The 24,820-nt window shown below is 43.5% G+C and overlaps 1 protein-coding gene across 1 annotated transcript; it reads left to right on the top strand.

Moving 5' to 3' along the window:
• Positions 1-356: 356 nt before the first annotated feature.
• fscn1a (fascin actin-bundling protein 1a) lies at positions 357-16,813 on the top strand. The gene is made up of 5 exons (XM_079252235.1): positions 357-1,378; positions 11,306-11,462; positions 12,322-12,443; positions 14,368-14,535; positions 14,655-16,813. Exons 1-5 carry the CDS (start codon positions 538-540, stop codon positions 14,861-14,863), a joined length of 1,497 nt encoding a protein of 498 aa, XP_079108361.1. The 5' UTR covers positions 357-537; the 3' UTR covers positions 14,864-16,813.
• The last annotated feature ends 8,007 nt before the right edge of the window (positions 16,814-24,820 follow it).

Genomic DNA, 24,820 nt, shown 5'->3' with positions numbered 1-24,820 from the left:
ATCAAAGAGTGCAAGAGAGAGTGATATGAGTTTACGATTGGTGAAAAACAGGTTCCTGATGTGTATTAATGATGTTGAACTGGTTCGTTTAAGTGATTTGTGTTTAAGTTTAGAGATGGAGAGAGACACATCTCAGTTTCCTCTTTTCACAACTTTTACTCTTTTTTAAAATCCTTTTCTTGACATTGAAGAATGAAATCCGCCAGATCAGCAAAGGAAAGGAATAAATCTGCTCCCAGAAACTTTCTTTTTTTTTTTTCGGGGGGGGGGGGGGGGGCGGGCGTGGCTTGTGGCGTAACGTCACTGATGGTTATATAGGCTGCAGCTGTGGCGACGGGCTCGCGCTGCTGAGACAAGCAGAGCTCTGACTACCCGGTGGCGCGCGCTCACAGATTCACACTCAGCCACACACACACACACACTCCCCAAACAAAGAGAAGCACGCGAGGCAGCAAGAGCATCCCACCCTTTCAAGCCGCCAGCTCGCCCCCCCATCCCTCCCAGACAGAACCGGTCCGATCCGAGAAGACTGAGACGATGTCGACTAACGGTGCGACTAACGGAACCAGCGACATGCTGCAGATCCAGTTCGGTCTCATCAACTGTGGGAACAAATACCTCACGGCGGAGACCTTCGGCTTTAAAATCAACGCCTCCGCCACGAGCATGAAGAAGAAGCAGATCTGGACCCTGGAGCAGAGCGGGGACGACTCCAGCGGGAACGTGTTCCTCCTTAAGTCGCACCTGGGTCGGTACATCGCTACTGATAAGGACGGGAATGTAAGCGGAGACAGCGAGACTCCGGGTGCGGATTGCCGGTTCATCATCACCGCCCACGATGACGGCCGCTGGTCCCTGCAGTCCGAGCCGCACGGCCGCTACCTGGGCGGAACCGAGGACCGGATCATCTGCTTCGCTCAGACCGTCTCGGTAGCGGAGAAATGGAGCGTGCACATCGCCATGCACCCGCAGGTGAACATCTTCAGCCTGACGCGCAAGCGTTACGCACACCTGAGCGACAAGGTGGACGAGATCGCCATCGACCGGGACGTCCCGTGGGGTGTGGACTCCATGATCACGCTGGTGTTCCGCGAGCAGCGCTATCACCTGCAGACGTCCGACAACCGCTTCCTGAGGAACGACGGTGCGCTGGTCGCCACCACGGACAAGAGCACGGGCTACACGCTGGAGTTCCGCTCCGGGAAGGTGGCCTTCAGGGACTGCAGCGGCAGGTACCTCGCGCCGTCCGGACCCTCCGGCACCATGAAGTCCGGCAAGAGCGCGCGGGTGGGGAAGGATGAGCTGTTTGTGCTGGAGCAGAGCCACCCGCAGGTGGTCCTCACTGCTGGCAACGAGAGGAACGTCTCCACCAGGCAAGGTGGGTGTGGTGGTGCAGATCAGGGTCTTCTCAGTCACATGCATGAGTGTGCGTGTGTGTGCGTGTGTAGCTTACCTCTTGTGGCAGAGGAAGGGTTAACTGATGGAATGTGAGACTGCAGCCCCCATGCAGTGCGCACACTCACACACATCCTAAACGATGGACACAGGACGTGGCCTAGTCTCTCTCACTCACTCACTCACTCACTCACTCACACACTCACGTGCGTGGAAATGGTGTGTGTACATGTAAAACAATGGCTTTGGTCTGAATCCACCTCATTTACATCAGAAATGTATCAAATCACACTAAATGACTTATTCCCATCCTTCTTATTAAAATGAACAATATCTGATATCATGGTTAATAAAAATAAGTTCTTTGTTATGATTTCTACTAATAAACTCTGAAAATAACTCAAAGATTCTGCACTGTATGCAAGTATGGCACAGTTCGGATGTGTAAAATGTTTGATTTAAACTTAGCTGACACAAAACCCAATGGCCTAAAGAGCCGTTGTTGGTGTTTCACAGCACATAAAAGCTTTTAAATGGGAGAAATTGTCAACATAATCTGATAGCTGGACAAAGAACATGGAAAAAGCTGAAATTAGAGTCTCTTCCCCTTTCAAAGCAGACGGCTGCTGGTTTATCCGAGAGACTCGATGCACCTGGTTAAAACTGTTTCTGATTACTAATACTTGAATATTTTTCCTTTTCTGATTTCCTTGTCTTGTTTTTAGTGTCTTGAGTTTTTAGCTCAGCAGATAAGCGTGTCCCTCCACCTTCTTCCTTCCTCACATCCTTCCTTTTTCTTCCCCCATCGTCACATTTCTACCTTCTTTTTTTTCCCCTGACATCTGTTCTATTATGTCTCTGTGCATTCTTGACGTCTCCTCCCCCACTCCTTCCCATCTACAGGTCTGCCTGGCTGCTGTGCCGGTGATATGACATCCCTCATGCGCTTCTGAAGTGTCTAAATCCGTGTTTTTCACTCTGATTCTTTGACTGTTACCAGCAAATGGAAGAAATGAGGCTGCCATTCTTCAGGAAACTCTCTCTTTAGTGGTGTTTGGATGGCGATGAAGGAAGACGGAGACTTGTGGCATTGGCTGTAATAAGTGACATGGATTTATAAGTGATGCTCTCTAAGTTTATATTTGGCATCTGGGGAGAGCACGCTGAGAATGCCACGTGGTTTAGTGGGTTTGCTTCTTTTTATGGAAACTATGATCCATTTATCACTTTATTTTGCTTTTGCGGCTTCTCTGTCAAACGTTGGGTATGTTTGCGCTCCATCTCTGGTTTGCTTGCTCGTCATATGGACGTTCATCAGGTTTTGTCTCCATCTGCTCCTCCAGTGTTCAGACTCGAGCACAAAATGGAGGTTGGCTTTTGGAAGAGGAGGAAGATCTTTGCATTGAAAACATGATTAATTCAAACATCTGGAGAAGATATGATATCCAACCACCTACTGGCAGTTTAGTCCCTCTGATGGTGCCTTCATGGCAAAGGGAAAAAAAAATAACTGAGATGATACAATCTGCAAAATTGGATAAAGGCTTTTCATTATGGACAGCATGGCTCACCTGATACCTCAGCAACGAACCTGGTATTATTTAAAAAGGGAAAATTAAACTGAATTGCACAGATACTGAAATAAGTCATTGTTCACAGGCAGGGCCAGATTAAAAGTGCACAGGCCCCTGGGCCCAGAGTGTTCCAGGGGCCCCATTCCACACCATAACAGTGTAAAAATTGAGAATGATACTGTGAAATGACATTTCTAACATCTCTTAGCCAATGGTACCAGTAGCAACACACTAGACACTGTGGTGTAACTATCTGACTTTTATATACATTTAGTTTAATTTCCAAACAGCTGGTGTATACCCTACATGGGCCCCACATGGCCCCCAATGGGTGTGGGTCACTGGGTCTGTGCCCATAATGCCCACTGGATAATCCGGCCTTGCTCACAGGGAAACTGCACATACAACATGCTGATGTTGAACAGATTAATTTGGTGAGACATTGGACTTAATTTTGGCTTTAGGGACATTTTCATAGAAATGAATGACAACTTGTGGTGCATTCAGCCTTTCCTCAGCTAAACGCGGCATATTTCACGTATCTTTCCTCAGAACATGTAAAATATTTTTTATATTTGTTTTGCATGTTTTAACCATCAGTTTTCTGCTTCTAACAGGCTAATTTAAGTGTTTTTCTGTAAGTAATGTAAATTGACAGCAGACACATGCATAACTCGATAATTCACTTGCATGTCCATAAAACATTGACGATTAGATGACTTCTAATCTAATTTTATCGCCCAGTCTTGACTTGGCTGTAAATCCCAGTTAATCCCCAGCTTTCAGTTCAGCCTCTTTGCCTTCGCTGTCCCCTGCTGACCCCTGCTGACCCCTCCACGTTTGACATATTCCAAACTTTGTGGCTTTTTTGCGCATGTTGGCTTGTGCATGTGAACAGGGCTACTCTGTTCAGTCCTACAAGCCCTGCATGTTTTTAGTGTCCATGCTCAAACACAGCTGATTCACAGAAAATGGATCCAACAGCCTATAAAGATCCATTTGCTTAGTCAATGTGTTGGAGTGGGGACACATTGAAAACCTGCAGGACTGCATTGAGCAGCGCAGCTAATTTTGCAGCTTGTAGAGAGTTGGACATGAGCGAACTTTGACTGTGAACCAGCAGTCAGACGATGGGAGAACTGGTCTCTGGTCTCAGCAGGCTGTTGGTCCGCTCGTCACACGGTGAAAGCGTTGCTCTACAGTACATGAAGGTGTGGGTTTGTTTTGCCGTGGTTATTCACCCCCCTCTTGTCCTTAGTGCTCTGCCACAATTGGCCCATATTAATGAGGAGACCTGAATCTTTCCAGGACGACCACGTTTACCCTCCAACTGCTGGATCGTTGTGACGAGGATTAAACGCTGACTGGAATTAAACTGGATCCAGATGTTTTGTAAACGAGCAGCTGTTCGCCGTCCCATCAGACTTGAGCCTAGATGGCAGCTGAAGTCTGCTGGCTTATTTGGCAGCTGGAGGTTTTGGTCCTGGCTAAGCCCAACTGGGTCAGTGCAAAAGCTCCTTGTGGTCCAATCCCGACGGCCGATTCAGCTCGTCGCTCTTAGTCGTTGTTTACCCGCTTCATACTTTATAAAATGCAGTTCAGACATCCTTTTATCAGTTGTTGAGTCTGAGAGGTCCTCCTTTCTCTATTTCCTTCCAAACAGGAAGCTAGCTTTATGCGTCAATCCTTTTTTTACATTCTGAACTTTCTGTGGTTTCCTTGTCGGACAATCCAGAACATTTTAATACGACTTCTCAGACTATTAGTTTAAACCGTTGGTTGAGGGATTTAACAAGTCTTCATTAGTTTTGGATCTGGGTTTGCCTTTTTAGAACTAGTTAATGCACATTAGAGATGTAAAAGGCTTTTGCACATAACCTCTGACATGGTGACCATGGCAACTGATCCAATGGCGATGAGTTAATGGTCACAATAACTGGAGCTGATTCCTGAAGAGCTTGGTTTGATTTTTCTCACATGAAAGAAACACAAATGGTTTTCTTGAGGTTTTTGTTTCCAACTGGCCAGCAGCACCATTTCTAAAAGCCACGTTGAGCAGCATCCATACCGCCACCTCCTCATGGCCTCGTCCACCTTATCTCTCAGCACACTTAATGACACAGTGTGTGATTTTCCTGTTTTGCTTTAAATTTAGCAAAACTGATTACCTATTGATGGATATCCAGCAAGTTCCTGCTATATTCAGCCTCATTGTGGGACGGTCTGGTCTTATCATGTAGGCAAACTGGACACCAGTTCAGCTCTTCATCATACCAGACAGCTACTTTTAACGTGCAGCTCACAGCAGTGCTGCTGCTTCTGCCGTCGTCCAGTTCTAGCTTGCAACATTCAGAGCTTTCATTTAAAAGGACTCTGTTTCCATTTCCTATCAAGATCTCTCTTCATCCACCGTCACAAATTCTCTTAGACGGTTTAACGACCCTCATGTGGTCTGAGCCACACTTATCAGTCAGTTAGCCTGCAGCTCAATGCTTTTCTAAGTGGCCTGTTCTGCCCTTTAGACTGCAGAGCGTCAGTGTGAGTGAAAGCAGCGCTAGCTTCTTGGCTAAATGGACCAGATCCCATCACATTCTGGTTTGTTACTGGTGTGAACACCTACGACTCTTTGTACGTGATCCCTGCTGGGATCGAGGCTCTTTTTAGTCTATTATTTCAGTGGCTGAACATTGAATATCCGATTTTCATTTGATCTTGTGGTATTGAAGCGAGGGCTGGATTCTGTGCTCCACTCTGTTATCTGTGAATTAGATGTTTGTTTTATTTTTTTATAAGGCCTCGTATGAAAACGATTGCCTGTTGAACATTAAAGCTACAGAATATCTGAAATACTGATCAGCTTGAAAATGATTTGCTTGAAGGAAGTGAGCTGGTTCGTTTGATTAACCAGTTACCTCAGACGACCATAAATAAGCTTTAATTCCATTAAACGGTGCTCTGTAGACATGCATGAGACACTAACATGTTGTATCAGGTCTCAATGAGTTAAAAGTGTACATGTGTGTATATATTAAAATCCTTGTGTGTGTGTGTGATGAAGATGGTGGAAAGCTGCTATGTTGTGTCTGCCTGTCTGTCAACCCTGACACCCTTTCTGCATCCTTCACCCTCCCTGCTGACAGGAAATGAGACATGAGATGTGCATCTCCGACCTTGTCTAGCACGTGATGATCCCTGCAGGGTGAAGGGTGATGATTTGCGTCCTCCCTCTGCAACACGGCCAGCCAGTGGAAAGGGCGCTGTGTGTTTGTGTGTCCTCAGTAATACTCAGCGCCTGTGACTGATCACGCTCCCTGATGTGTTTAATGTGTTTATGGAGGCTTTTGCATGTTTGTGCGTTGTGAGAATCTGTGTGTAGGCTGTGTGTGTGTGTGTTGGGAGTTTGCCAGATATGCCGGCTGTAGAGAAACCTCTCCTCCTCGGTGTCGTCTGCCTTGTTTATTATAGGTTGAGCTTCAGCTGGTCTCCAGTTTGTCTTCCTGTCCTGCTCAGGGTGTGTCTCTAAATGAACACTTTCCAGCTCACCGCTGGTTTGTGTGAGGCTCTGAACAAACAGTTTAAATCAATTTGATAAGATTTAGGATCTTCTCTGGCTTTTTTTTTTTTTTTTTTTCCAGTCAGAGCAGCGTCAGTGTTTCAGTCCACACAATGCTGAGTGTGTGTCGGCTCTGTGTCCGTTCAGATGAGAATAAAGGCCGATGATGCGGCTGCCTGTTTGTGCCCCAGCTGGTCGCCTCCTCAGTCAGGCTGACTGAACAATAGAAGACTCACAAACACACACAGTCGCTGTAGATGTAGTCTCGTGCATTGGCAGGCCTCGGTGCCGACTCACAGGAACTCAGTGCCTGCCGCCATCAGGCTGAGAGCAGTGGGCGGAGTGGACAGGCTGATGGAGGGGTAGTTTTTTATGTGTGTGGTCACTTTTGGTGTGGTTTTTGAAGAGGGATGTTGAAAGTACGCATGATTGCAGACCTTCTTCCTACCCCGCCTTCTGTTCCCTTATCGGCTTCAAAAAGTCATTAGTGTGGATGAATCTGCTTGTTGTTGTCAGCTCACACTCGCACATCCTTGCAGACAGCCTCGACCGCTCTCTGGGTCGTCACTGGGAGTGTTTTGTCTCCGTCAGGCTTGTTTTCACCCTCCCGTCTGCTCCTAATATTTTCACGTCCTTGTGACCAGTTTTGATTCATGTGATACACAAAGCAGACTAAAAATAGCAAATTCTTCTTTTTATGCTTGCTGAATAAATACTGAGTGCATCTAAAACTAATTCCAACCTCATTTCTTCAGCTCGGTGGAAGGATTTGGGTTTCTGTGGTGCATAAAAAATGTTCCTTTTTTAGTTTCCTGGTTTATTTTACTATAATGAAATTCATGTTGGCTTCAACTTTTTAGTTTTTTCCAGTCAAACGTTGCTGGGACGGCACCTGCTATGTTAGGTTTTATTCCAATTTTGCACAATCTGCCAAATTTCTACATGAAGTCTCCTGTACCAGCTGGTTGTTATGTGAAGGTTCGGTTCGAGCTAAGACCTGCTGAAAGGTTGTGAAATCCACCTGCTAAGACTCAGCTCAGACACACAACTCTTTCAGTGACCTAACCGAACCTCCCCTTTACATTTTCAGGCTATTTTAACTGTACACAGTATTTATTTCCTGAACATAATCCAGGATTGAAGCTGAAACGGTGACCTGGAGAGCTGCCTCGAAGGAACAGATGATGTTTTCCTTCATCGCTTTTCGTTTGACCGCCCAGATACCTTGAAACTTTTTCATCTAAATATAGAAAATATTCTCATGTTGCTTGTGCTTTTGTTTAAATTTATTAAAACTGATTGGATGCCTTTAATTCTTTTTATTTAAGATGAATCTGGGCACAAAACCAAAGGATTGTCCTCAAACAGGGACTAGAGTTGGGGTGGCGGCAAACGGCCGTTATCTATGCAAAACATGGAGCCATAATCCTGTTCTCAGCAGAGGGAGAAGCGACTTTCCTCTTTGTTGTAACCAGAGACCATTTTTGTCCTGTGATGATGCAGCTGTAAAGTTCAGCAGAAGCTGCTGAAAGAGCCGTGTGGAGTTTGGAGCAACAGACTGGACGTTGCGTCACTTAAAGGTCGATAATTTGAACCTTAAAAAGGCAAGAAAAAGCTGGTATGCAGAGATACAGTGAAATATCAGAGGCAGATGTTGGGTCCAGTCTGAGGCAAATATGTTAGTCAGTAGAAAGTCGGTCTATCTTTAATTGTCATCAATTGAATGAACAGAGGTTTCTTAAAGGTGGCGTATGTGAGATTTTCAATATTTTCAAAATTAACTAAAAAAAATAACTACAATCATAATTAGATTTTTTAAACATGTAGGTTCCAGTCTGTCCATATTTGATGTTATTAAATTACAAGTTTAATTAATGACAAAGACCTTTCTTAAATGTTTGCCTACCAGTAAAAATAAGTGCTTTTTTTCATTTGTCATTAATTAAACTTGTAATTTAATAACATCAAATATAGACAGACTGGAACCTACATGTTCAAAAAACTTTCTAATTATGATTGTAGTTGTTGTTTTATTTTGAAAATATTGAAACTCTTACTCCACCTTTAAGGCCTTAACAGATTTCTACATTTATCTTCATTAAAAGTCCTTTTTTTTTTTTTTTCTTCTTTTTTTTAAATATAAAAGCTTGGTTATAGATCAGTCCTTATTCCATCCTGTCTGGTTTGGTCTCCGCCGCAGTAATAAATGGATCCTGACTGTACAGGAAGCAGGAAGGATTAAAGGACTTCACTGTGTCTCATTATGGACGCAAGCAGGACTTTTCTTCTTTCCCAACATCTTTCATCCTCCTGCTGTCGTCAGATGCATTTTTCCCCACTAACCCTTCTCCTACAGATGAACTTGGATTTTATCTTCTTGTAAGCCTTTCCCTCCAAACATATGGTTCCCATTATGACCAGTGTATATTTTCCTCCTCCATCATCTGTTTGTGTTCCATGTGCATCTGTGCACATGCGGACATCCCCGCATATTTCTGCAGAAACCTGATCCAGCAGAATGGAGTGAAGGACCAGCTTATGTCAGACCTGGTCTGTGGCTGCAGTTCTGACTTTTCCACCACAAATACTCTGAATCTGTTAAAATGGTGGGAAAGTTATAAGTTTGGAGGACTTGATTGAACGTTGAACTATTTAAAAATGGTTTTAAATTTTTTTTTCGGACCTTCTGAGTTTGAAAAATTCAAGGGTGACTTAAATTACCCCTCCCCCCCTTTTTTTTTTTTACCTTTCTAAAGGGGAAATGAGCCCATATTTAAGTATATGTGCCTTTTTGTGGCTCCAGTGAGGTTGTCGTGTGACACTAGTTGATGTTTGTGGACTATAAACTTAAACATGACTGACAGTGTGGAAGTGGTCCAGACCTCTGCAGCAGTGAGTTAGACTGGTTCTACCAGAGTTTTGTTGTGGATACCGACGTGTCTGTTCAGAATAACACATAAAATCTCCCTTTTTGTAATATTTAGTTACCAACTGGACTGTAAAACACAAACATGGTGAAATCTAGATGGAGGGGGGAATGTCTGGTTTAAAAAGGAGACGGATGGTGAAAACATGAGCAAATTCTTCTTCTTTTTTTTTTTTTTTTTCTTTCTCCAAACACAACATTGTTTCCTGTCCGTCTGTCTCTATGACCCCTCTGGCTGTAGGTCCAGACTGCCGCGACCTCATCACACACAATACTACACATTGTGCTGTATGAAGCGATGATGCTCGTGTGTGTTCATCCAGCAGTTGACTCATGTTTGTTCACCACTTTGTTGCTTTTAAGAGTCTGAGTGGGGATGATGTGGGATGTATGGATGGACTTACACACACACACGCACGCACGCACACACACATATATGCTAGAGCCTGTTTCCGTTGAGTTAAAAGCAGAAGAAGCTGCATCTCCAGCTAAAAGCTCCATATAATGGTCATTGTTCTACATCCGTGTGGGAGCGACTGAGACACAAAGGCTGCATCGACGGTGTGGCCATAAACGCATTTGGTAACTTAATGCTGTTGGCAAATTTGTCATGTTGGGTTTTAACAACAACTCCTGCTGTTTTTTTTTTTTTTTTGTTTTTTTTTTTAACATTTTCCAACTATACAGTTTTTGTAAGTAAACATTTGACGGGGGGGGGCTGAGGGCCCCCAAAACGCTGACCCACTGTTGCCACCCCAAAATATAGACACATCAATTGAAATCAAATTCTAAGCGATTTAAACCTCAGATGTCCCACTTCCAGCGAGTGCATCATCTTTTTGTTCCATATCAACACACACTTCCATGTTCTTGATCATTGTTCAGTATTTGTGCATCTTACCAGCTGCTTACATGGGAATATTTCTGTCCAAGCTGTTCTGAAGAGGATGTATAACATAACCCTCATAAAACCACCACATGTGGATTTGAAAAGGTTAAATGATTAATAATGCTGTAGAAACGTTGACAAAACTTCTGGCTCAAATGAAATTTGATTTATTAAGTGTTGGTGATTTCAAGTAATCAAAACCTTTCCGGGAGCAGCCCCAGAATATGTATAAGGCATAATGAACAGCTTTTTTTTTTTCCTTTTGTGATAAAAGGTTGAGTTACATTTTTGATGCATTCAGGTAATCAGTCAGTTGATTGATCCATTTATCAACCAAATGATTGACCTAATTAGCCATCATTTAGGCCAAATATCCTCAACCAGGGGTATAACACCCACAAAGCTGATCTGCCTGCTTGTATTTGAGGTGTGATCCAAAGATTGTTGGACTTCCCTGGATGGCAGCAGGAATCTGTCAACACTTATTCTCCTACCTAACAGAAGCAATTCCAGATTTTGCTGAGTCATGGATGACTCCAAAAAACTGTCCCTCCCATCAGCCTCGGCTACTTTTCTGTGGACTGACTGGTATAAACTCCCCTGCTTGAAATTCCAGCTGGTTATCTGGTAAACTTAAAATTAACGAGGCCTTTCTGTTCAGTTAACCGTTTCGCCTCTTGTGGTCTTTTGTCCACCATGACGCCTCGTCCTTTTGAAGTGTGGCGAGCTCTGTCTTGACTGTGACAGATGTGGGTGGGTGGGTGTGTGGGTGGGTGTGTGTGCAGCTGTGCAAAATCCTTCACTAATCTGAGCTGTCTGATGTTGCTCATTTAGTCCGTCTGATCCTGACCACAGGATGTGTGTGTTGCCGTCCTCGCTCCCCCACAGACTCAGAAGTGACCCACTAGCCCGTACTCTTGCTAAACCCTTCTCCCATCTGTCCCCCCCCCCCCCCCCCCCCTGTTTAGGCATGGACCTGTCAGCCAATCAGGATGAAGAAGGCGATCAGGAGGTGTTCCAGGTGGAGATCTGCCGTGAAAACAGGAAGTGTGCATTTCGGACCGCCGCTGGGAAATACTGGACCCTCACCGCTAACGGCGGCCTGCAGTGCACCGCCTCCACCAAGTAAGACCCCCCCCCCCCTCACCTGCTGCAGTCTGTCCACTAATGAATCTCTCATGGGCAGAGATTGTGTGTGAAATGAGCCTGGAGAGATTGAAACTGGTAATTTGAGACGTGACATGGGAGGAAAGGGGTGCACACACACACACATGGTGGAGGGGAGGATGGTGGTGTGTGTGTGTGCAGGAGGTTGAGGGTAAATGAGCTTGAGTCGTATCAGTCGGCATGTTGTGGGAGATGAAGTGTGTTTGTGAGCAACCTTCACCTACAGCGAAGTTCATTCCAACCGGAGCTGGCTGTTAACCCTGTGACCTTTGACCTTTGATCCGGTGCTCCTGGATAAGTTTCCTATCGAGCTCCAGACGGATGGAGCTGTAAATCAGGAGCATTAGAATTACATTTGATTTATGAAGTGAGTGGTGATCAAAAATTATAACCCCCCCCCCCCCCCCCCCCTCCAATGTCTCCTTTTTCTATTAAAAAATTAAATTTAAGATGAGGAGCAGCGTGGATCCTCTTGTGAGGTCACACTGCAGAGCGCCCCGCAGGACGTTCACCGCATTCCTTCATCACATTCTTGAGATCTGACTCTGCTTATTTCCTCCACAGCTGACCGCAAAAATCTGATCTTTCACAAAGCCCAGCTGTGGTCTAAGAAACCATTCGGAGGATGTTTTAGAGCTTCTCTGATTAGAAACGTGTCATGGAAAACCAGCCAACTGAGAAGGATCTGGAAAATCACTCGGTTCAGTTTTTAAGCCCAGAAGCAAGTTAAACTGTAGGAAACCTGGTGTTCAGTGTCGATGCTTACCCTTTTTTTTTTTTTTTTTTTCCTCCCATTTCTCTCCATCTTTGTCTCCAGGTCAGCTAATTGCTACTTTGACATCGAGTGGCGTGGGAAGAGGCTGACTCTCCGTGCTGCCAATGGGAAGTATGTGGCCGCCAAGAAAAACGGGCAGCTAGCGGCCACCATGGACTCGGCAGGTCAGTGCGACGCGTTGATCCAGAAACATGGTAGACAGCTGATTTACTGATTTACTATTGGATCATGGCGAGATGTTCCAAGTTGTTTCTGGACTTGAAAGGGTTTTTTGTTTTTTTTTTCCTCCTGAGAAGCTGAATTTTACTGCGTGGAGTCATGAGCTCTGCAGTTAATCTCATTGATTGGAAACACGATGAGAAAAGTTCTGAGTGTGCAGAAAATCCTGATGCTGAGAGACGCGAACCCTTACGTTGAGCTTTTTATTCCCTGTGTTCCTCTTCTCTCCTTTTTATTTGGGTTTGTTGGGATTTCCCTGTTTGGCTTCATGTAGCGCCAGACTGACTGTTCTCTGCTGGACCCTCACACACTTCATCCCATGACAACAGCATGACTGGAACCAGATGTTATACGGTGTATATTAACATGTTCATACAATAGCTTAAAGGTGGAGTATGTAAGATCTTCAATATTTTCTAAATAAATGAATTAATAAAATAACTACAATCATAATTAGTTTTTTGAACATGTAGGTTCCAGTCTGTCCATATTTGATGCGTTATTAAATTACAAGTTTAATTAATGACAAATGACAAAGAGCACTTTTTTTTTTTACTGGTAGGCAAACATTTAAGAAGAGTCTTTGTCATTAATTAAACTTGTAATTTAATAACACATCAAATATGGACAGACTGGAACCTACATGTTTAAAAAAAACTAATTATGATTGTAGTTATTTTTTTAGTTAATTTATTTTGAAAATATTGAAAATCTTACATACTCCGCCTTTAAAGGAAAAGATTATAAATATACCCATGCTGAGGCTGTGTATGGAGGTGAAAAGCAGCTTCTGATCACTCCGTTACTTCCTGCTGCTACACACTGACTAATCATGTGATACTTTGATTGATTTCTGTGCTTCTCATATTTTCTATTTCACATGTTAACCATGTTTGGAACGGAAGAAACTGTCCAGAAACAGGAACATAATTCATCCCGTCTTGTCGGTAAAAGTTGCCGCCGTGCTGGAGCAGGTGTTGCACCAGGACCTGTATCCAGGTCTTGATGGGTTTTCCTGCTAGCAGCAACATTATAACCATCCAGCAGAATCCCAAATTCCCTTTAGTTCTGAAGTCTGGGAAGAAATGTGAGTTCAAATCCCATTTTGTGTCAAAGTGGTCTGAAACTGCTGCTGAGTTGTGGCCAAGGCCCCGTATCGCTGTCTTCCACCGAATGTTCTCCTGTACTGAGTTGTTATGAAAAGAGGAACACTGTGACAACTAGCGGTGGGAGAATCGAATCCAAAACTGGGATTTTTTGCTTCACAATTTTAAAATGGATTTTTTTTTTTTTTTTGGTAAAAAAATCGGGGTATTTTCAAATAAATATTTCATTATAAAGTTTTTGTCATTTTATTGTTTTATATTGATCTTTTTACTTGCTTTCTTGAGCATTATAGCAGCAGTTTTTTTTTTTACTCATTGAAATGAAGGAAAACGAGCAAAAACATTTTTTTTTTTTGTTTTGTTTTTTTTTAAATCTACAAAAATCAACATCGAAGAATTGTGAGAATCGCAATTTTAAATCGAATTGGCACCCAAAAAATCTGGATCGAATCAGGACAAAATATCATCACAGCCCTTGTGATAACGGCTTTCAGTGCCGTAAAGTCAGCAAGCAGGTGAGGAAAGGATCCAGTTACAGATGATGCTGTTGGATTTCAGAGCTGGAGCATCAAAGCTGAAGCTTTTTATTTTCTGATTATTGCGAACGCAGCGCGCTACTTAGATGTTTCTGACACAAACTGCATCTCTTCCATTCCTTTTGATAGGTTCAAACTCAGGATGAGCTCAGATTTAGACACTGAATCGTACAGTGAAGCACGACCTCATCACGTTTTAGCTCCTGCATCTTCTCATCTGTCTGCAGGCGAGTCTGAGGAGTTCATCATGAAGCTGATTAACCGCCCCATCATCGTGCTGCGAGGAGAACACGGCTTCATCGGCTGCAGGAAGGTGACCGGGACACTGGACTCCAACCGCTCCTCCTACGACTACTTTACTCTGGAGTTCAGAGACGGAGCGTACAGCCTGCAAGGTGAGTTCTGCTGAAGGCCCAGTCGGTTGTAGGGGGGGGGGACGAGGAGACGAGGGATTACATCTCGTCTCTGACGGTCGTAAGGGATCTGCTTCTGAACTTTGCTTCTCTTCCTGCAGACTCGACAGGAAAATACTGGATGGTGGGGAACGAGCAGTCTGTTGTGAGCAGCAGCGACACTCCCGTCGATTTCCTGTTTGAATTCTGCGACTACAACAAGCTCGCCATTCGCCACGCCGCCGATGGGAAGTACCTCCGCGGCGACCACGCTGGGGTGCTGAAGGCCAACGCTGACGACCTGGAGACCGCCACGCTCTGGGAGTACTGAGGGAAGCTGGAGAAACCACGGCGACAGGGAGGCAGTCCCCTCACTGCCCGTGTCCCCCCCCCAGGCCCCCACATTCATATTATATCTTACCCTTCTGACTTTATGTTGATAAACTGCACGGGGGTGGGTGGGTGGAAGAAGGAAGGAGATTCCACTTTCCCTCCTTTTGCTTCCTTCCATCCTTCCCTCACTTTCTAACCTCCTCCCTGCCGACCTTTATCTGTTGCCATAGTTACCACGGGGCTGTGCACTTTTTTTCTGCTTCAATCTGGTTCGCTGCTTGACAGTCACTTGTTCCGTCCTTGCCTTATGATCGGGCTGCCCCCCCTCTCAGAACCGAAACACGTTAAAGAGCCCCCCCTCTCCGAGTCCCCCCCCCCCATGTTTGTATTTGTTTCTATCGTCTGTGAGCAGCACATGGTGGCAGTATTTATGGTGTTTGAGCTGGTCTGGTAGCTTGTTTTATCTATCCGATCCAATCTCCGACGACTTCCTGCCCGCTGGCTGTGAAACATCAGGAAAACCGGGTCTGTTTTTCTGCGGTTGGATCTCATAGATGTCGTTTCTGCTTCTATCAGACCAGACAGAGTGTGTGTGTTTTTTCTCATGAGCAGGCCTTGCCGCCTGAGTCGACTGTAATATAACTGGAGTGAATCCGATGTTGAAGATGATGTAACTGACTGGATGAAGCCCACTTTTTCATCTCAAGTGTAAAATATTCAGGTGTGAGCTAGTTTCCTGTGTTGATCTCCAGCTGTGTTCTCATTGGTTGGCGAGGAGTCGGGTTTCCTGGCTCTGACATGATGTAGGAAGTTAAAACACTCAATCATGAGAGCGGCGCGAAGATGTATGTTTAACACTCTTATCTCGAAAAAAAAATGAAACTCTTGCACAGCTGGGTCAGTTTCTTTTTCCATGTCCAAGGCACAGACATTATCATGAAATGTACAGTGGGTAGCCATAGCAACCGTAGTGAAAGGATTTTATAGATGCTTAAAAAGCTGCTTTTTTTCTTGATTCCCTCCAAACCAAACGTGCACCTCAGCCTTTACTCAGACCAAACCTTTGATACTGGATACTGGTAAACTGGATACTGGTAAACTGGATACTGGTAAACTGTCATCTCACACCAAATTAATAGAAACTGGTGCTACTAACATTCATCTCACACACCGTCTGAACAGTTTTCTGCCACACCAGACGGCCTTTGCAGCCTTTCTCACCGAAATCTGCTGCTGCTGCTTCGGTTTTCATTCCACTTTGAACTCTCAGCAGCATCGTGACGGTATTTACGATATAACCAGTTTTATATTTGTTCCGTTAGATTTCTTTCTGTTCCCGTTTAGTCAGCGAACATGTGGAAGGGATGTGCTGAAGAAGGGAAAACTGGAGGTTTTGTTTATCAAGTTGTTTTGTAATGCAGTCATGTGTAGCATGCTGAGCCCGAGTTGTGTCCCCTGATTCTCTTCCCTGCTTTCCAACACGAGCAGAAACTGTTTCCATCTACTTGTTCTTGCAAAAAGATTTTCTCACCACGTCACCTTGACTTGTTGTGCTCGTCCAGCTGTAGCACCGTGAAACGATTCATGGTTCTAGCCAATCCCATATATATATCAGATATGTCCAACTTTTCTCTTTAGAAATTGTACTTTTTTCTTTTTTAAATGAAGGGTTTTGACTTCATGAAAGCGGTCTACATCAGAGAAACAAAGACCAGGGCTTTGACCAGGGATGTGGAAGGGTAAACATGTGGTAATGACTGTGCCTTACTCTTGAGTTTTTGGGCAGTAGGAAAGTCAAAATTAGAAAAATAAGTCCACATATTTGCTTTGTAAAACTGGAACTTTGTATTATTTTGTACAATTATTTCTTTTGATATTGTGGATTAATCTCTTGTGCCATTGGTTCACCTAAAATCCAGCGACCAATAAAACTGGGATTTGGAATGTTGCACGACTCCGTTGCCTTCATTCAGTCCTGTGTATTTTACTTAAATCCTGCTGTTATGGATGTTTATTTGTTCTTTTATTGGAAATGCTGAGTTATTTGATTTTAAATCTGATCTCCACTCTATTCTATTCTACAGTAGTTTAGCAGCCGCTTTTATCCAAAGCGACTTGCATCTGAGACAACACTGCAGAGGCAAGAATTTGACTTGGGACAAAAATCCTCATACATAAATTTGCTGTATAACATTTAATGCTTTCATTGAACTTTACTGATCTGTTAGGACTACAAAGTCAATACTTTGTTGGATGCAATCTTTTTCTTTAATTTGGCTTTGAAATAGTCCGACTTTCTTGTTATCCTCTGGAATGAGCTATCCAGGCCATCTAAAGGGTTTTCTTTGTACATCAGCAGCTTTCACGACCACTTATCTTTTGACAGTTAGTAGCCTGTTGTACAAAATGAGGTCCACAGACACAAAAATGGTCATTTTGTACCAACAAGGTCATGTCCAAGAGCTGAAAACACATCTGTTCTCAGTATCTAGTATAGTGTCATTTTAAACTGACAGGAAAATGGACAAAATAAGGATAAAAGCAGCAGATATGAGTCTTAAAGTTGCTCATCAGATGAACTTTGAAAGTGACGTGCTTTGGGAAAAAAGGGTAAAATCCTAAAGGTGTAGTGAAGGAAAAACCAACAAATCCCTTCGTGATACGGTCGTTGGCTTTTCAAGCCAAGTTGTGGAGCTATAAAAGATAGTTCTTGTCAGGGCCATTAAACCTCCTTATTGTCTGATAGTGTGCTTGTCAACACGGATCAGGCCCTGCGCCATCTGCAGAGGCAACAGATCGGACAGTTGGACCTTTTGAAGTAACAAAAAGAGGTTTCGTGGATGTGGCGTACATAGCCTGGTTGTGTTGTCGTCCCACGTAGAACAGCAGGCAATCCAGCAGGTTTTTCTCCTCATTAAAAAGTTTCAAGACTTTGACGGGGCAGAAGCTGCATTTATGGGCCGATAAGAAAGCAATAAAACCGGAGTTTGATCAGCTACCAGTCCCTCATCACCTTGCAGAAGTAGGTAGTAAACCTGCCACGTTTAATCAGGGATCCATCAAAGTGCAGCGATAAGCTTGTTAATGAGGGACATCTAGAGAATGTCTGTGTAAACAATAAAACGACTATGTAACTTACCACGCTTGACCAAAATGCATTGCAGAAAGTTTACGTAACCCTACTGTGCCTCGCGCTTCAGGTTACACTGAATAACAAGTGACCAAAGTGTATGTTCGCCAACTCAATATGCTAAATAACACATGAATAATGACACATAATGGTGAACGTGTATTCATGCTAAATACTTACCATGCAGACACATGCGGATGTGTCCGCCACATGCAGGCGGTCAGATGTCATCAGGAGAAGGAGTATCAGAGCCGACAAGCTTCAAACTGTGTAAAAGCAGCAGTCTCTGAGAGTAGAATCTGTTTATTTCTGCCTGTACCTCTGATGCTGGCTCGGTAAATGCACCCTGCTCACACTTTTATCCACTGACAGACTTTATATTTTTACCTTTTTTAAAAAAAAGAAAAAAAAACATTTTAAGCCTCACAAGTATCACAGATCCAGAAGGAAGTTTTTCGTTGCAAACCAACAACATGACTTGAGACTAGGAGTTGAGTGTTGCTTAATGTAGTGAAGAGTTGTCCTCTTCACAAATTTACTGACGTAAACGGTGTCGTAAAACTAGCTTTTTCTCAAATGTAAGAAAGTAAATATAACTCACCTCTGGACTTGATGATCCATCTACTGTTCACTGAAGCCTCATCAGAAACCGCCTCCGTGGAAGGTGTCTGTCAAGAAGCATTTATCAAGCAAAATTATGAGAAAAGGTTGAGGCATAATGGAACACAAAACAACTACAAAAAAAAATGGCAAAATGTCTGTGAGAGGGAAGAATCTTCCAGAACCCAGACCTCGCCTGCACTGGACCAGTGCTCGGTGAGAAAAAGTCTAGTCTGTGTTGTAAAATAAAGTTGGTCAAACTAACTGGATTACACTTGCTGTTCCTGAACGTGTACAAAAACCTGACGGGAAAATAAAACCACCAACATAATGCTCTCCAACACATGGCCATAATGTGCTGGATTACAGTTGCTAAGCAATGATTGGTGGATTTTAACTTCCATTTGGCAAATGATCACATTTTACTGCGGTTCAACTCGTCATTTAAACATCTCACCAAAGAGTTTCTGTCTGCAAAGCGGAGCTTAAACATCAGATCTCTCTGCTCTGTCATGGCTGGACTTCTGTCTCCACACAACTGAACTGCTGGAGAGTTCAACCTGCACGGTTTTGTAAATCACAGCCTCTTCTTGCCCTGCTCATTTCTCATGAAATCATAGCTTCGTGTCTGGCCACCCTCCAGTTTTCTGACCGCAGCAGCTCCATGTGTTGTCCCACTTACACACAGTTATGAGGAGCGACGCACACACTTCTTCCTGCCTGCTGAATGGAGCCTTTGTGTTGAGACATTTATTCTGCAGCGGAGAGGGCGACCCCGCTGAAGATCCACACGCACACCATTCAGGGTGGTAATGTAATGATGGAGTCTCCCGAGTTGTTCTCTAATCTGCCCCCCCCTCCTGTCAGGTTGGCAGATCCCAGAGGAACACCCAACACGGCAAAACAAACACACACCGCCCCGTTTAATCTCCTACACCCCTCCTGCATCACCCCCCCCCCCCCCCCCCCCCTTTGCCCCCTCACTTCCCATAAATCCTTCTATCCTTCATACTCTCCACCTCTTTCTCCACCTCTTTCCTCCTCCATCCTTTGAGCCCAAAAAGATGAGTCACTGAAAATGTGATCCAGATCACAGGAAATGGGTGCGCTGGTTTGTGGGTAAAGCTTCGGCCGGAGGGGGGTGGGATAGGCGGGGGTGTTGCTGCCGGGTGGTTAAGGGTAAGGAGGGAGGGTGGGGGTAGAGGCAGCGTGCAAAATGGCTGCCTCCCCCTCCCGCGTTTTAGTCACTGCAAGCCCTAGCCAGCCTCACTGTTACCATGGAAACGGCAGCTTCTGGAGGCTGAGAGGTGAGAGGATGTTTGGCATCGTCGGGGTGAGACGTGTCAGAAATGTTCTTTACATCCAAAATGTAGAGGCCTCGTGAGAGGCAAGTGTGTGTGTGTGTGTGTGTGTGTGTGTGTGTGTGTGTGGGGGGGGGGGGGGGGGGGGGGGGGGTGTCTGCATTTCATCATTGAGAAAACAACACGGGGCTCTACAGCACTGCCCCCAACCCTCAGTCATCAGACTGGCCTCATCTATCAGCTCTCTTTAATCAAATGTAAATCTCCCCCCACCCCACCTCACATGCCCCCCCCCCCCCCCCCCCCCCCCCGTAATCTCTTTAGGGGCTGTGAAGATGCAACAGGGGCCTGTACAGGATGAAAGAGTCACCAAAGCAAATGACAGCCAGAAGGTCAGTCTGCATACTTTCACATCAACATTAACAGAGAACATTTTACATCTTTACAGGGGAACTATATTTGTTTGCATGTAAACATAAAGATATAAATATGCTGCTGATGACTGAATCCAGATCACACATACAAATCACATGGCGGCACGGGGTGACGAGACACAATTATCCAGAGCTCAGTGATGATTTACAGGTGATGTGGAGGAAGAATGGGCCGACAAGGCAGCACCTTTTTAAATATTTATTACCTGCATTAATACGTGTGTAGAGCACACTACCATGTATTAACATGTGATTCAACATGCAGTCGAAGCTTTAGAGCTCCAAGGAGCAGCAGGGTGATTGTGCGGATGAATGTGGAGGTCTCCTTGTTAGATTAATCTGCGGTGTGTTGTGATTGGTGGGTTGGGAGGAGATTTTTCAGAAGGTCATAAACCTGAGTGGACCCCACAGATGATGCCTGGCAAAGAGGAGAAGGAAGGAAGAGTGGATGAGACGGATGGAAAAGGGGGAATAAGACTGATAATTGATAAATAGTCAAAATAAAAAAATAAATACAAGTGGAAAAAGTAAAAAAAAAAAGTTTTTTTTATTAAAAGAAAAGCAAGAAAATGCTGATTTCAGTTTCAGTCTTTAAGTTTCTTCTGCCTTCCTCTGCTCTGAAGTGTCACACACCTTGGTTGATGATGTTTAGCAGTTATCATACAAGTTTTTAAGTGTCTGAGATGTTATTTATATTTAATCCAAATGCTGATAATATAAGCAGATTCAGTAGAAACATGGTGAATACGGTTCACAGAACTCAAACTAACCTTAATGACTTCATATATGGCCTAGAGAGTGGGAAATAAGCGCATTAAACAATAACTAAACTACAGTAGTAAAGGCCTAAACAGGGTTTAAACACTTCTAATAATATTTATTCTTCACTATGGTCTGAGACAAGATCTCTTGTCTTTTCTTTAAGCAGTCTTTAGTTCTTCAGGTTTCTGGAAAGACATGAAAATCTTTGGATTTTGTTGCCTTTTTGTTCTTTTCTCTGTCAAGATGATCCCACTCTGCTTCAATAATGTTCATCCTCATCAGACCTGTTGCTGCTTTGCAGCCCAGTTCCTGCAACGTCTAGCAGAAATCAGCCTTTCCTTCCTTCAGATGCAGCTTCAACGAACAGCAGATGGATAAACTGATGGTTCAGATCCATTTCTGAGGTCCCATCTGGATGTTCCCCTCTTTTCTCAAAAGAACATCCTTTTCAGATGCTGTTTTTCTGCCACTGATAGTTTTTTTTTTGTTTGTTTTTTTTAAATCTGTCACAACTTTTGTCCTAAACTTGCCCATGATTGACACATTGACACACACCATGACGATAAATGTAGTGACAAGTAGCTTAATCAACACATATTCTTCTGAAAAGTGTCAGAAAATACAGAAAATCTAGAGAATTATGGCCTGAGACAACTTAAAAAGAGGAGATTACAAGAAAATTTGACTTCTTTGAGGTAAAACAGAAAGAATGCACGTTGCTTCGTCCTAATGCAACGAGGAGGGCAGGTGTGAGCAGCTGCACCGAGGGGACAAACATAAAATTCTCATTTGTAACACAAACACCCTTTAAAGATACGCACAAACAATCACAGACATAAACAAGGCCAGAGGAGGCGGAGCCGCCTGAAGCGCCTGGAGAGCAAATGCTGGCAAAACACCAGCCGTCCCTGTGGAGGAGGAGGGCTTTAATATGCAGACTCGCACACATTTACACTTCTTTATACCCAAGGACACACTACGGTGTGTACATCTAGCTTGTACGTGCATGTGTGTGTGCATGTGTGTGTGTGTGTGTAAATGAATGCACACTGTGAATATAAAACAACAGGAAGCTGCAGCAGATTTGTCCCTCTCAGGTGTCTCAGCAGATATGTGGGTCATGTCTGGTTCATGTTTTCATCAGGAGCCATTCACAACGCGCTGAATGTTTTATTTCTGTCCACGCTCTTCTGGGACGCCGTTTGTGCCGTGACACAATGAGTCAGTGAACTTTTCCTTTTCCAGACAATACAGACTGGAACAATTCTACAATTTCATTGTTCTTTTTTCAGCCTTTTTTTCTGTAACTTTGCAGCTTTGTCTGGGAGTGAACCTATAACCATCAACCCTCCTCCACCGTGCCTTACAGTTTGTATGAAATGTGCTGACATGTTGTCCTTCCAAAACAAACCACACTAGCTGAGGGTTTTTTAATACTGTTATGATGGTAAACTAAGGCCTGGAGAGTCTGAGATGTAGCTCCTGGTTTATGGAGCCTTGCACAGTCTCACCCTCTAAAGGGGGTTTACACACATCCCCAGGAGTACATGGAGACACTCCAGGGGGGTAGTGGAACAGATAAAAACAAATCATAATCCTGTAATATCAACTATACATTCACAAGTTTAGAGACTAAAATTCAGTATTGACTGAAAGAAATGTTTGTGTTTAGATGCAGCATCTTCATTCTGATCAGGTTTTTAATGCCAATATTCGTCTTCATGCGGAACAGAAGTGAACAAGCTGCAGGAAAACCTGGACTCACATTCAGACCAGTTGGATGAATTAAAAGATGTGAGTGGAAATCCACAACTTCATTCTGCAAATGGAGGACAAACCAGGAGATGTTTAACCCTTCGATGCATCATGTCCACTACAGCGGACCCCCATTTAAAGACTGTTTTCTAGTGTATTCATAAGTTCGATGGCATAATTGATGGTCACTTCAGCGGACATCAGTCGCCCAACACGCTGTCACTCACTGAAAAATAAACTAATATAGTAAACATTTCAGAGTTAACCTCAGTGATAAACAGGACAAGAAAACAACTTATTTATTTTATAGAATATTTCTATCATATAAATGACAAAATAATGTATAAATATGTAGAATAGATCAAATAAACTAAAAAGTCTAATAATATTAAAGGCAATAAAAAGCATCTCTGAAAATGTCTGTAGAAATAAAATATTCAATGTTGAAAAATGTGGCATTGATTTTTTTTTTTTACTATTTATGCATCGAGTTATAAGAAAAGGTTTGAACAAAGAATTTATCGGTGGATTATTCACACTGAACAAGTTTTAGGAATTAGAAAGCGTTCTAGTTATATTTACTAAATCAGGCAGTGTTATTTACAATGATAGCTCTGCGACGGTCGGGGCAGCTAGTTTACTAAACACCCCTTCAGCTGGACGTACTGGGATGTGCCCAGTGTGCCGTCTATCCTGAATGTTTTCCCATTTTTCTGTTAAATGATTGATCCCAACATGTTTGGAAATGACCTGACCCCTCACAGATTAATTAGCAGATGCAACAGTTATGTGGCTGATGTGTTTCCTCCTTGGCATTGCATGAACCAAACTCGCTGTGAAAACTGTGCAGCTTATTTCTCCATTTTTTTTTATTATTTATATCATAAATATGTTATTTCTGCTCATAGCTGCTGGACTGGAGGGAGAGAGTTCAGCTTTTATAAAGTTATAAAATGTCTTGTGAGGTGGACTTTTTCGTCTTGTTACTAAAACTACGTCCTCTGGCCATCTTTGTCGTCATTTCAGTGTGTATGTGTGTGTATTTCATGTCTGAAATTCTCCTTTATTTGGTCTAATCGTTTCAATTAATCCAGTCCGTTGTTGTTGGAGTTTAATGAGTCATTAGCCGATAATTCTCTTTAATTCCCTCCAACTGTAATCCATGATCCATACGTTTGTCTGGAGAGCCCTGGGGTGTCGTCAAGGTCTTACAAAAAGAAATAAAGTAGCTTAAAAGGATGTTATGAGAAGACAAAGAGACTGTTTTAATGGAGTCGAGCACATGATGCTGGTGGGCAGTGACAGTTTGGGTGAGGGGTGACGGTGTCAAAGGTCGGGGTTTATAGTGGGAGAACACAGCGGTCATGAAGTGATAATAAAACTGTAAATCTGTATCGATCTTCACTGTTTTTACTCGGTGAAAGTTTTAAACACAACAGAGGAGTCAAATCATTTGGACTGGAATTGATCTAAATGATGCAGATTTTCACTCAAGTCTAATTCTGTTTTTTCTTTTTTTTTTAATGGGGGAAAAAAAAAAAAAAAAGGAGAAAAAAAAAAAAAAAAAGAGTCTGTCTCATCGCATCCATAACTAAAACCATTAGGACCCCCAGGCCAGAGCGGAGAATTGCAGCGCTGCTTTTAGAGTTTGCATCCAGAAACAGGAGACTGTGTGTAGCAAAATGATTTGTCACACTTGCAGCACACTTGGCTGAACAAAGAACCCAGAATTACAAAGCCTCTGCTGTCGCCGTGATTGGTGGAAAGCACCGCTTTCTGTCATGTGATTGGTGCACAGCCCCTGGGCTCGGTTATCATGAGTCAGCCCATTTTTTTTTCCTGAGGAACACACTCTGGAGGAGAAGGAGGAGGAGGAGGAGGAGGAGGAAGGGGGCTAAATCACTCCATCTGATGGCAAATATGGACTAATGTGAAGCTGAATCCTCAGAGAATCTGAGCGGAAAACTTTATTA

This window comes from Telmatherina bonti, assembly GCF_933228915.1.
Source record: "Telmatherina bonti genome assembly, chromosome: 14".
NCBI lineage: Eukaryota > Metazoa > Chordata > Actinopteri > Atheriniformes > Telmatherinidae > Telmatherina > Telmatherina bonti.
The sequence above is the reverse complement of the archived record's forward strand: the minus strand, read 5'-3'. Positions and strand labels throughout refer to the sequence as shown.